This window comes from Halichoerus grypus, chromosome 5 (genome assembly GCF_964656455.1).
Source record: "Halichoerus grypus chromosome 5, mHalGry1.hap1.1, whole genome shotgun sequence".
Lineage (NCBI taxonomy): Eukaryota > Metazoa > Chordata > Mammalia > Carnivora > Phocidae > Halichoerus > Halichoerus grypus.
The window spans coordinates 179044700-179058639 of NC_135716.1; the positions used below are offsets into that span (position 1 = coordinate 179044700).

The 13940-nt window shown below is 45.6% G+C and overlaps 1 protein-coding gene across 2 annotated transcripts in view; it reads right to left on the reverse strand.

The window, feature by feature from the left end:
* Positions 1-13940, reverse strand: part of DISP3 (dispatched RND transporter family member 3) — a 51706-nt gene that overhangs the window by 22042 nt on the left and 15724 nt on the right. For both annotated transcript variants that reach the window (XM_036065160.2, XM_078073794.1), the window contains exons 2-3: positions 9398-10499; positions 8265-8484 (exon numbers count right to left, since the gene is read on the reverse strand). In XM_036065160.2, coding sequence (XP_035921053.1) covers positions 8265-8484; positions 9398-10496 — 1319 coding nt within the window. In that variant the 5' untranslated portion in view covers positions 10497-10499. The remainder of the gene's footprint in view (positions 1-8264; positions 8485-9397; positions 10500-13940) is intronic.

A 13940-nucleotide genomic window follows, 5' to 3' on the forward strand; every position in this document is an offset into this window, starting at 1 on the left:
TATCCACCTCCACAGTGGCTCTTTACCTTGGCTATACGTTGAGTCACCTGGGGGCTTCCAAAAATCCTGATGTCCAGGCCAGACTCTAGACAAATTAAACCACAATTTCTGGGGTGGGGCTGAGTCATCAGTGTTTAAAAATCTCCCAGGTGATTCAAATGTACGGCCAAGGTTGAGACCATACTCAACACAGATAATAATCAATCACAGTCAAATCCTATGCCACCTCCCAATTCTCAATATTTGCTGCAAAATTCTAAATTCAAACCAGCTTCCATATATGCAGTTTTACATGGCTATTCAGTGTGCAGGTGACACAAGCTATTCTTTTTTTTTTTTTTAAAGATTTTATTTATTTGTCAGAGAGAGAGAGCACAAGCAGGGGGAGTGGCAGGCAGAGCAGGCAGAGGGAGAAGCAGGCTCCCTGCTGAGCAAGGAGCCCAACATGGGACTTGATCCCAGTACCCTGGGATCATGACCTGAGCCGAAGGCAGATGCCCAACCGACTGAGCCACCCAGGCATCCCACAGGCTATTCTTAGTAATAACAAAAACATAACCAGCTGGTCACATTGAGTTTTAAAGTACAAATCTGCTTCTGGCCATGATGGAGTGATAAGATCAAATCTAGATCTACCCTCCCCATGAAATTAACAACAACAAAAAAGAGAAAATATATAAAGCAAGACTCTGAACATGAGATAACACAGGATGATAATACCTGAGAGACGAGAATCAAAATGGGTCCTATGGTTATCCTGACTTACCACCTTGAGAGTTGCTGGGCCCCAGTGCAGCCTAATATATGGGCTAGTGGGCTCCCTAAAGGAGGGTGCAACTTTCCCAAACTTGATGGAAACTATAAACCTGCTGATTCAAGAAGCTCAAGCAACTAACTCCAAGTACAAAACAACAACAACAACAACAACAAAAAACCCCCAAAACCATGAATGAAACAACAACAAAGCACATCATAATCAAATTGCTCAAAACCAGTGACCAAAAGAAAGTCTTAAAAGCAGCCTGAGGAAAAAGATGCATCACACGCTGAAGAACAAAAATAAGGATGACTTCTCATCAGAAACAGTGCAAGTGAGAGGACAATGGAGCAGTACCTTTTACCTACTGGGAAAACAGTTGACCCAGAATTCTATACCCAGCAAAACTATATTTCAAAAGCAAAGGCAAAATGAAAACCTTTTCAAATACACAAAAGCAGAAAGAATTCATCTCCAGTACCCCTGCACTATAAGAAATGTTAAAGGAAGTCCTTCAGGTACAAAGAGAAGGATAACAGATGGAAACATGGATCTATACAAAGGAATAAGAAGGACTGCAAATAGTAATGGCATGAACAAATATATAAATTTTTCTTATTACTCATTAAGTCTCTTTATAATTGACCATTTAAGCAAAAATAATAATATAGTGTGGTATTTATAACGTGTATGAAAATAAAACACATGACAACAATAACATAAAGGCCAGGAAGAAAGAAATGGTAGTATACCACTGTAAGGGTCTCACACTATACACAAGGTGGTATAACATCATCTGAAGGTATGCTGTGATAATCTAAGGTTGCATACTTTAAGCCCTAAACCAAGCACTAAAATAAATAAAAAGTTATGGCTAAAAGGCTAACGAAGGAAATAAAACATAATAATAAAAAATACTGAATTAGTTCAAAAGAAGGCAAAAGAGAGGAAAAGGGGAACGAAGAATATATGATAAGTAGAATAAAATAAGATAGGCTTAAGCCTAACCATATTAATAACTGCATTACCTATAATTGTCTAAACACCCCAATTAAAAGGCAGAGACAGTCAGACTAGCTTTTAAAAAAATCAAAACCTAGTGGCCTACAAGAAACGCATTTTATGATTTTTTTGAAGATATTTATTTATTTAAGTAGTCTCTACACCCCATGTAGGTCTTGAACTCACGACCCTGGGATCAAGAGTCGCATGCTCCTCTGAAACCCACTTTAAATATAGACACAAATAGGTTAAAATCAAAAGGATAGAAAAAGATGTGCCATGCTAACTCAAATTAAAAGAAAGCAGGAATGGTTACATTAATAACAAACTAAGTAAACTTCAGAGCAAAGAATATTACTAGGGATAAAGAAGACAATTTCAAAATGATAAAGGGTTCAATTAATCCAGACAACACAATCAACCAATTTGACCTAATTGATATTTATTAAGCACCCCACCCAGCAATAGCAGAATATGTATTCTTCTTAAGGGCACAAGGGAACATTTAGCTAGACAGACCACAATCTGGATCATAAAACAAGACCCAATAAATTTAAAAGGACTAAAGTCATACAAAGTATGCTCTCTGACCACAAAAGAATTAAATTAAAAATCATCTACAAAATGATATCTGGAAAATTACCAAATATTTGGAATCTAAATAATATACTTTTAAATAACACATGGGTCCAAAAAAGAGATCAGAAGAGAAAATAGAAAGTATTTTGAGATGCACCTGGGTGGCTCAGTCGGTTAAGTGCCTTTAGGCTCAAGTTACGATCCCAGAGTCCCGGGATCAAGCCCCGAGTCAGGCTCCCTGCTTCTCGTTCTTCCTCTCCTTCTACCCACCCCCGACTCTGTGTTCTCTCTCTCTGTCTCAAATAAATAAAATCCTTAAAAAAAAGTATTTTGAATTGAATAAAAATGAAAACACAACATATGAAAATTTGTGGGATGTACTAAAACAGTAACAAAAGGGAATTTTATAGCAATAAATACCTATATTGGAAAAGAAGAAAGGTTTCAAATTAATGAGCTCAGCTTCTAGTTCAAAAAGTATAAGAGAAAATTACATGTAAAGTAGGTAGACAAAAGGAAATAATGAAGATCAGAGAAGAAGTTAATGAAAAACAAAACAAAACCAATAGAAAAAAAAAATCAAAGAAACCTAAAGCTAGGTCTTTGAGAAGAACAGTAAAATTGACAAGCCTCTAACCAGACTGATCATGAAAAAAGAGAGAAGATACATATGAAAGAGGTGACATCACTAGTTTCTACAGATATTTAAAAGATAATAAGGGAATATTATGAATCACTTTATACCAACAAATTTGACAATTTAAATGAAATGGACAAATTTCATGAAAGACTCAAAAACTACCAAAGCTCATGCAAGAAGAAATAGATAATGCTAATCGCCCCATATTTTTTAAATGAATTTTAAAAAAATTGAAATAGCAGGGGCGCCTGGGTGGCTCAGTCAGTTGGGCGGCTGCCTTCGGCTCAGGTCATGATCCCTGGGTCCTGGGATCGAGCCCCGCGTCCAGCTCCCTGCTCGGTGGAGAGCCTGCTTCTCCCTCTCTCTCTGCCTGCCTCTCTGCCTACTTGTGCTTTCTCTTTCTGTGTCAAATAAATAAATAAAATCTCTAAAAAAAAAATTGAAATAGCCCTGTGTGTATTTTTTAAGTGTGCAAAAAAAGAAATAGATACAGAGTCCAGAAATAAACCCACATATATATGGACAATAGATTTTTGTCCTAGGTGCAAAGGCAATCTTTGTTGAAGGGATAATCTTTTCAACAGATATGCTGGAACAATTAGATATCTGTATAAAAATATGTGGCATGTCCATACACTGGATTACTGCTCAGCATCTAAAAATAATAAACTATCGATACCTGCAACAACATGGATATAACTTAAAATAATTAGACTGAAAGAGGTCAACTAAATGAGTGCATACTATATGATGCCATGGATATTAAATTCTAGAAAATGAAAACCAGTATATAGTGATAGAAAACAGAAAGTGGTGCCTGAGGTAGGGGTGGGCAGACAAGAAAGGGCAGAATACAGTGATTAGCCAGGGTATAGGAGGAAACTTTTGGGGGAGATGGACAGGTTCATCATCTGATTATGGTAAAGGTTTTATGGTATATACATGTGTCAAAACTAATCAAGCTGTAAATTTCAAGTATGTGCAGTTGGCTGTATGTCAATTATATCTCAATAAAGCTGTTTTAAAAAACCAAATGGAACATTTAAAAGCCAAGTAGAAAAGATCTTTGGATTATCTACTTTGTTGAACTAAATAGGTTAATTGATCTTTCATTAGAGTAGAACACTGAAAGTTCAAGCAACTGTTTATTAATTAATTAACTCATTCATTTGTATACCATTTATAGAGTGCCTTTGAAGTTCTAGGTCCTATCTTAGTTGCTGGCTATAAAAAGACACAGGCCCAAACTTTTACTCTCAGGTATAAAGGAATAGCTCATGGGAGACAATATTCTTGCCAAGAACTACAAAAAGTCAGATAAAATTCAGAAGTCATCTATTTAATGACAGTAGAGAGTTCCTAAAGTAATGAGAAGTAGAGGAACTCCAGAAAGACTCTGGAAAGAGAAGAACCTAGGAAAAGTAAGTTGCCCTTCTACAGCTGTTTTCATCCTGGAGGCATCTGCTGATTCTGAACACAGGCAGAAGGCTGAAAATCAAGGCTAGGAGTCAGATGAATTAGCATAGTTTGGGGCAGAAACTTGTAGACCAGCAGAGTATATGGTCAGTTTCTCCCTCAGTACTTGTGCTGGGTAGTGGAGCTGCATGAAGCATTAGGCTGCAAGTCTAAGCAGAAAGCCTCTGAAAAAGTGGCATGGAGTTTTTGTTTTATTTTTCTTTTTGTAGTTTTGAGAAACAAATATTAGAGTTTGTAACTGTCAGGGAAAAGAGTTGTGCAGAATACACCAGGCTCCCAGTTGAAAATTCTAGAGAATCAAGGGCAAACAAGAGGCAGATTGAAACTTTGCAGGGCTGCAGCCCTGACTCAGCGAAATGGTTGGCTACTTAAGGTGATCAGTCACAAATCTGTCTGCCTAGTGGAGAGAAGGACAAACTTTCTGTGCAGGAAAAAATATCATCTGGACCTCTTTGTTTTTTATACACAATGTTCATCACTCAATAAAAATTACCAGGCATACTCATAGGCAGGACCACATGACCAAAAACCAAGTGAAAGAATAGACTACAGAAACAAATCCACAGGTTATTCCTATATTGAAAGTCAGCTGATAAGGACTTTAAAATAATGATAATTAATATGTTTAAGGAGAGAAAGGATAATATGGACAAAAGAAATAAAACTAAAGAATTTCACCAGGGATTTAGATCAATAACAAAGAATCAAATGGAAATTCTCCACAGAAAAACTTAACATTAACATTAAAATCTCAGCAGATATTACTTGGCAGATTAGATATAACAGAAGACTAGAGTATAACAGTGAACTGGAATATCTAAAACATAGAAAGAAATGAAACATAGAAAGTAACATATACTAGAACATAGAAAAAAAAATAAAAACCTTGGAAAGAGCAATGAAAACACATGGAACTCAGTGAAAAGGTCTAACATTTGTGTAATTAGAATCCTAAAAAGGAATCCTAAAAGGTAAAAACAATATTTGAATAGGCAATAGCCAGGAAACTCCTAAAACTGATGACAGTTATCAACCTACAGATTCAAGAAGTTCTGTGCATTCCAAGCAGAACAAATACAAAGAAAACTACACGAACATAAATCATAGTTTCACCACTCTTGGTGAAACCAAAGCCAAAAAAGAAATCTTAAATGCAGCCAGAGAAAAAAGATAATTTTTCAAAGAGCAATCAAAATATTTACAGCTGACTTTCCCACAGAAATGATGGAAGTCAGAAGACATGGATTGAGAGCTTTAAAGTATTAAAAGAAAATAACTACCCATTTATAATTCTATACCAGCAGAAATATGCTTCAGAAATGAAAGTAAAATAAAGATGTTTTCTAGGCAAACAACACAATTTATCACTAGCAAACCTGCACTAAAAAAACAAAAAAGACAAAACTACTAAAGAGAGTTCTTCAGATCAAGAAAACGATTCCAGGGGGAAACATGAAGTTGTAGAAAGTAATGAAGAGCAACAGGAAAAGTAAATACGCGAGTAAATATAAATGAGTACTGACTCAGTAGAGTAATAATGTAATGTCTTATGGGGTTTAAATGTATATAGAATTAAAATGCATGCAACAAGATATAAGCTCAGTGAACATGTTCTAAAATTCTAGTATTATCAGGGAAGTAGTAAAAGTGACCATGTGTATTATTCTGTAATAAATCAAGGAGCATGTTGCCATTTCTTGGGTAACCAATAATAGAATAATAAAAAGATCTGATTATTCCACAAGAAGATACTAAAGTCAAGCCTATAGGGACTCTGCTTGTCACCACACCTATGAAGCTCTAGGGGGATGGGAAGGGGAAGAGAGGCTTTTCTACTCAGGCAGAGGTTTTGATTCAGCAGCTGAACATATTACACAGAGGTAACTGTTGGTATCTGAAACCCTACAGATCTTCCTGCAGCCAGCCTCTCCCAGTTTCCTAATGCAGCCAGCCTCTCCCAGCTTCCTAATGCAGCCAGCCAAGTACCTTTCTCAGGAACATCTCCATTTATTCATCCATCTACCCATCCACTCGTTCATTCCCAAGACAAATCCCTCCTAAGGGGTTCCTGGCACTGTACTGGGGGCTAGGCCTATAGAAGTGAACCAGGAACAATCCCAGGCCTCAACAAACTCACACTCTACTGAAACATAATGAATCTAGACTTCCTGAAATTTTAATGTGCAAACAAGTCACCTGGGAATCCTTCAGGTCAAGGAAAGGCCTTGAGATTCTGTATTTATAACAAGCCCCCAGGTGATGCTGATGCTGCTGATCTAAGGGCTGCCCTTTGAGTGACAAGGAATTAAACAACTAAAATACAGACTGCCAAGGGCTACTATGGAACTGTAGCTCAGAGAGGTGAGAGAGCCCACTGAAACTCACACAACTAAGTGGAGTCGCTGGCATGTGACCCTAGATATATCTAACTCAACATATGCTTTTCCCTGCCTCCTTTAGGGAGAGGGAAGGGCACGGTGGAAGGGGGCAGAGTGGGCTTTTGATCCAGCTTTAGGAAGAAACTGCCCAGGCTGGATCTTAGTGGATGAACAGGGCTTCCTTGGCAAAGAAGCATGGCTGGGAGAAGGCTCCTAGTGCAGCAACTGGTGTAAAAGCACAAAGGGTAAGGGGTCCAGATTCAAAAGCCTGGATTTTTTTTTTTTTTTTTTTTTTTGAGAGAGAGAGAGAGCATGTGCAAAAGTGGGCAGGGGCAGAGGGAGAGAATCTTAAGCAGGCTCCACACCCAGTGTGGAGCCCAACGTGGGGCTCAATCTCAGGACCCTGAGATCATGACCTGAGCCGAAATCAAAAGTCGGATGCTTAACTGACTGAGCAGCCCAGGTGCCCCAGAAAGCCTGGATTTTAATGTCATTCCACCATTGGACAACTTCCTTAATTGTGCTGTGCCTCGATTTCCTCAACTGTAAAATGGAGATAATCATAATAGCACCTACCTCACTGGGTTGGTGTGAACATTAAATGAGACGTTGTGTATAAGGGGCTTCTACCTGCTCTGTGCCACATGAATTTTAGCTCTGATTTTCACAGTAGTTGCTCAAAGTAGTTGCTCAATGTAATGGATGAGTAATGGAGGGAACAAGGGTATTTCAGGCAGAATGATTCCTCCTGTGTCTGGGGCTGGCCTGTCAGGGCAGAGGACTGAGCGGCATTCCAGTTATTGTCCATCAGGACTGACAGATGAACTATCTAATGCTCTTTCTGGGTGAGGAGGGGCCTAGTTGTATTCTTAGACACATATCCCAAGGTTTGGAGGACAACCAAAGCACCCACTGCCTGAGAGCACCTTCACATCTCTTGGCTCATCTCCTCCTAATGCCTCCAGAAGGGTATCAGGACTCACCATCCCCGTTTTAAAAGCAGGCAAACTGCAGCCTAGAGAAGAAGAGTGACTTGCCAACTACCTCCCTGGGTAGTAGAGGCAGAGAGGCCAATACCCCCTGGTCAATACTCTTTTCAGAAAGCCCTTTAGCACCATCTCAGGAGAAAAGCAATACCCCACACCTCCAGGGGCAAGAACTGTGGGATTTCCTGCCTCCGCCAAAGCTGTCATGTTCACTACCTATTAGCACTGATCAAGAAAAGGAGTCTTTCAGCTATCCGAGTGACAGGGAGGATGCATCGGGCTCTGCCCCTGATTCAGGAAGAAAGACTTCCTAGGGAGAAGGTTGAGGGCAGGTGATCTGGGGTTTAGGAGAAAGAAGCACCTGGAAGATAGTTTCTTGCCCTAACACAGCCCTTTCCTGGTATACACAAGGGCAAATACACACTGGGTGCAGCTGGACCTCCTACCTAGTAGACTGCTTGGCCAGCATGGCCACGTAGGTGACCACAAAGCTCTGAAACTTGGCCCGCTGCTCCTCCCAGCGATCGTCCACCGAGTAGTAGTTGGGCAGGGGTGCTCCAAACAGGATCTCGCTGCGCAGGAGGGAGCTCTTGAGGTTTTCTGCGGAGAGGCCCTCGTCCACATACCAGTAGAACTCGGGGTGAGTCATGGCCAGCTCTAGGGAGCCTGCAGGGGTGGGGGCCCAAGGAGCTCAGAGTGTCAACTCCCCCCCAGCCCTCCATCAACGTCACTCTGGCCTCCTCACCATCTGACTCCTTTCTAAGGACGTAGGAAACTCCCCCTCAGGCTGCCTCCAACTGTCCCTAATGGGACAGAGAGAGGGTTTAAAGAACTCACTGCCCAAGAGCAGCAGCCCCCAGACCTGCTCAGGCAGCGCCCAATAAATTCACATTTTATTTGCATGTGAACTTCACCTAATTCCAAGGCTCAGTCTTTGTAATCCTTGAACTCCACCTTCCCATTCCAGTCCCCCTCCATCTGCCTAGAACCTTGTTTATGTGTCCCTTAAAAGGCACACCTAAGCCCCCAAGCCTCGCAACCATTCTCTAGCCCCCTTCAAGTCTCATCCCTAAATTACCTCGAACTAACCCCATCTTGGTCTCCCTTCAACCCCAGTCTCTCCCCTATCTTCCCCTGATTAGATGCCCAGTCCTCTGTCACCACACCTGGGCTTCCCTCTAACCAACCTCATGCCCAAGCCCCAGCCCATGCTTTCTCTAACTCCCAATTTCCCTCAACCTAGGTGTGCGCCCAAACCTCCTTCCTTGCCTCCCTCGGATCCCATCTCACACCCAACACTGTTCCCAGCCCTTTGACCTATCATCTTCAGGTCACACCCAGCAAGCAACTCTAGCCTGACTCCGACCCACAGCCGAGTCCCACCCCAACCTCCTTCAGGTGTGAGTCCAAGGCCAGGTTTCCTATGTGCCTCTAAAGTACCTTGTCTCAACCCGAGGAAGACCCAACCCCCAGCCTCATCAAGGCCCTGCCCCTTATAAGCCCCACCCACCCAGGGCCCCATCTCTTACAAGCCCCTCCCCACCGATCCCCACCCCCAGCCACAGACAGGTCTGCTCACCCCGGATGTCAGCCAGGTCCTGGCCCATGCCATCATAGTAGATCTTGCCGCCTCTCTCAGTGGGGAAGAAATAGGTCATGAGCGAGCTGGGTGGGGAGCAGTAGGAGTAGGACCCTAGTGGAAGGTCCTTGAGCACCTCATGGGGCTTCCAGCAGAACTCCCGGAAGCCCGGGTGGTCCATAATCTTGCGCTCAATCTCGTGGATTGTGACCAGCCGCTCACTGGTGAAAATGTTGCGTTCTGCGTCGCCGCGTGCCAGGAAAATGAGCTCGATGCGCCAGTGCGCATGCGTCTGGGTGTTGGAGCTGACATACGAGTGGGAGTAGTCCCAGCGTGAGGCACCTCGGCGGGCTCGGCTCTGATTGGCCGCAGCCACGGCAGGGGGCGGGGCGCTGGGTTGGCACCGCCCATTCTTCTCCAGCCTCCTGTTCATTGGGCCTTCACTCTGGTTGGCTGCCAGATCCGCCGGGGGTGGGGCCTCGCGCCGAAGGCGCCCAATCCGATTGGCTTTTGGTTTCTGGTCGGCGGAAGTGTCCGGAGATAGGCCTGGGCCGCGCCTTGGGGCCGCAAGGACAGCTGGGGGGGGCCTGCTGACCGGCCGGGAGCGGTTGCCCAGATGCAGCTGCTGCAACTGCTCTGAGATAAGGCGCTGGAGCGTCTCAGAGGTGAAGTCGGCCAAGTCGCGCCGGTTGCGCCCCCAGGACCCAAACTGGGACTTGAGCGCCAGCGCGAGGGCGTCAAAGCGCTGGGAGGCCTCGTGGTTGCGGATCTCAAAGGCGTTGTAGGAGATGTCAATGTCCAGCGGCGGGTAGTAGAGGAACATGAAGGCTGACAGGGCCATGGGGATGCTGCAGCCCAGGAAGAGCACCAGCCCCGCACAGCACGGGTTTGTGAAAGCCCAGCCCAGAGTACTCCAGAAGCCCGAGGCCGGGGGCCGGGAAGGCAAAGTCCAACGCCGCCAGCAACACTGCCCTCCTTCCCCAGCTTGCGGCCCTGGCTTCTGGGCCCTCCTAAAGGCCTCACCCGTTGCTTCCTCCTCCTCTTCCTGCTCCTCCTCTAGCCACACATCCTGCAGCAAAGGGTCATCCTCCGAGTCCATAGCCTACAGGAGAGGGAGAGGGTCAGCAGGCTGGAGAGAGGGAGAGGAGGGTGCCCCGTGGCTGCAATTGCCCAGCCCTGGGAATCGACCCCGTCCACAAATACTACAGTGGAATTGCATCGAGCAGGCATTTAACTCAACGGAATTTAATCACTCGTACACAAAACAGAAAAAAATATGTTATTTGTCCATCACCTCCCCCAACTAGATCTTGGCTCTCAAGGTCCCGGAAAAGGGAGAATCACAGCCCAGTTGCAAACAGAAGAGATATTCCTTCCCACGGAAGGGCTTTTTGAAGGGAACTTTGTGCCCGATTTCCCAACTTTTGCTTCACGCTCTGATTTTATTTTATTTATTTATTTTATTTTATTTTATTTTAAAGATTCTATTTATAGGACAGAGACACAGCGAGAGAGGAAACACAAGCAGGGGGAGTGGGAGAGGGAGAAGCAGGCCTCCCGCGGAGCAGGGAGACTGATGCGGGGCTCGATCCCAGGACTCCGGGAACATGACCCGAGCCGAAGGCAGACGCCCAACGACTGAGCCACCCAGGCGCCCCCATGCTCTGATTTTAGAACTCAGGGCCAAGGTGAGGTGTTACTCCACTATAATCACTTTTATTTAATCAGCAACTCTGAAGTACCTTGCAGAAGTATCAGGGTAGAAGGGAAAGAATGTGATCTTTGGAATCAGATGGACCCGAGTTTGGGTCCTGGTAGCGTGAACTTTGGCAAGGTGGGAAACCTCTCTGAACCTCAGAGTCTTTGTCTATAAAATAGAGGTGGCCATTCCTGCCTCACACAATTGCAAGGAAGGTCAAGGGTGGAAGCACGCTGCAGTCTGTGCAGTATATTCGTTATTATCTGTCACATAAACAGATTTCTTTGCTCCCCTCTGGGGGCTGTAATGTACTCAGCCATTGTCCATGGGGCTGTGCTGGAGCTAGATGCCTGTCATGGCTCTCCTCAAGAACTCTCAATGGCTCCCCACCCCCTCTTTGGGACGCTGCAGCTGCAGCCACTGTTTGTCAGACTCAGACCACTTAACATGCAGCTCCAGCAACGTCAAACCTTTGGGCATGAGCAGGGGCCAGGCATCTGTCTCCCCAAGACTTGGGCACAAGCAGCAGGAGGGCCTGGCAGGAGAGGGCAGGCTGGGCAGCCTGAGGACTCCAGCAGGGTGGCCCGAAGGCAGGAGGCCTTACAGCATCCCCGGGCATGGCCTGTCCCCCTTGTCCCTCCTGTCCTCTGTTTGGACGGAGAGAGACTCATTATCCAGTTAGATGCCAGGCATTGAGAAGAGGAAGCTAATTATGCCAGAGCTGGCTAATTAATGCTGCCTTTCCTATTAACATTCTCTAGAGTGCTCCATTTCAATTAGACGGTCTGTCCAGGAAGAGAGGGGGCTGCCGACAGCCCAAAGAAAGTGAGGAAGAGAGGGTGAGGGGAAGGAGGGGAGCAGAGACAGGGAGACAGGAAATGGGAGAGATGAGAGACGAGACAGTTGGAAAGAGGAGACAGAGAGGAGAGTGGAATTGGATGGGGGTGGGCAGACAGAGATGCAAATAGGGAAACAGAGAGAGAGAAACAGAGTGGGGCGAGGGTGGGTGGGAAAGGAGGAGGGCAAAACAGAAGGCTTGAAAGGGAGAGAGGCCTGGCAGGGGTGGGGACTGCTCCTGTAATATGCAAGATTTCTATGATGAGATCATCAGACTTTCCATTTGCCATGCCCTAAAGCAAGCCTGCCGAGGGGATGGTACATGCTCCGGGGCCCAATTTGTATCAGCAGAAACTCCCGAGTGTGAACCAGAGGCAGCTCAGACTCACCCGGAGTCCAAAGGGCAGAACTAAGTCAGCCTGTGGAGGTGGGGGCAGGTGGGAGCCTCAGCCCCATTCCCGGCCTTGGAAGGAGGATGCCGATGGCATATGATGGAGGGACTGGGTCCACTTGTGCCTTTTTTCTGGGGTCCATCCACCCTATCCCCAGCCTTTTGGGGTGTACAGTTCATAATATGTTGATGTGTTTGTGTAGGGGGGCATCCCAAGGCCAGGATTCTGGATCACAGCTGCACTCCCCAAGTGATTTGGGGGATCCTCTAACCCACTGCTATTCCACCAGGAATGCCACTCCCTTCCCCAGGTGTCTGAGTGTAAGGCATCTTTCAAGGTCTTGCTCAAGTGTCACCTGTGACAAGAAGGCTTCCCAGATCTGAAGCCCCCAGCTGCCTGCCTAAGCTTCTCACCGTACTTCAGGGGTAAAAATTACTTAGGGACAAGGCAGGCGAGGCAGAATGTTAAAGACTATGGCTTTGGAGGCAGACAGACCTGGGTGCCGATCCTAGCTGTATGACTTAGGGCAGACAGGGTAGCCTTCCTGAGCCTCGGTTTTCCCATCTGCAAAATGGGGCTAACAGTACTCCTCACAGAGGTGGTTGGATGATGTACACAGTAGGCTGACCACAGTCCCTGGGAAATGACAACTACTGTCCCGGTATACTCTGCTTCTCCCCAAAGGCTGCGAACTCCTGCCAGACCCATGTGGCCCATTGCATCTGCCATAGATGATCACAGCAATCTCTCTTATCTCATGTGCTTTTCTCATGGTATGACTGAGATTTCTCCCGTCCAGAATTAATGTCTGCATTCCTTCCCCTTGAATCCGGGGGTGTGGGGGTGGTGGTGGTGTTGAGACCACAGCAGAAGTGGTGCTCTGAGACTTCTGAGACAATGGGAGAGGCTGCTTCCCCCAGGCTCTCTTGGGACACTTTGTCCTTGGAACCCAGCTGCCACACTGGGAGGAAGTCCAGACGAGCCCAGGCAGAGAGAGCACACGTAGGAGCTCCTGCTGATAGCATCCACCACCAGACACGTGGGTAAGGACACCTCCAGTCAAGGAGTAACCCAAGCCTTCAGGTCTTCCCAGTTGAGACCCAGGTACTGTGGAGGAGAGCTAAGCCACCCTCTCCCGCACCCTGTCCTGAAAGTCCATGAGCATAGTGCATGGGTTGTCGTACATCACTAAGTTTGGGGATGATTGCTGACATCGTAACAGTAACTGGAACAATTACAATGAATCCCTGTCCCCCATGTGTGACTCCATGCCCTGCAGACAACATTTGCTGGATTTAAGTGACCAGAAAATTGGGCACAGCCATTCTGCCTCCTGGTGAGAGCCCCACAGCTGGGTAGACATGTCCAAGAGATCAGGGACTTCGCTGTTATGTTCCCTGCTGGGTTCCATGTGGCCTAAAGTACTCGGTGGGGGGCAGGGGGTGGTGATCGTGCTTAACAGATATTGTTGAATGAAAGAAGGCAAAGGAATCTCTGGAGAACCTGACTTAGATATTAGATAAGACTTCCCCCTGGACAGAGGATGGTCACCAAACAATATAAACATATGGCCGAGGGTGTGGTTACTTCTGCCTGGGGGCAGGGGGGAGGATCT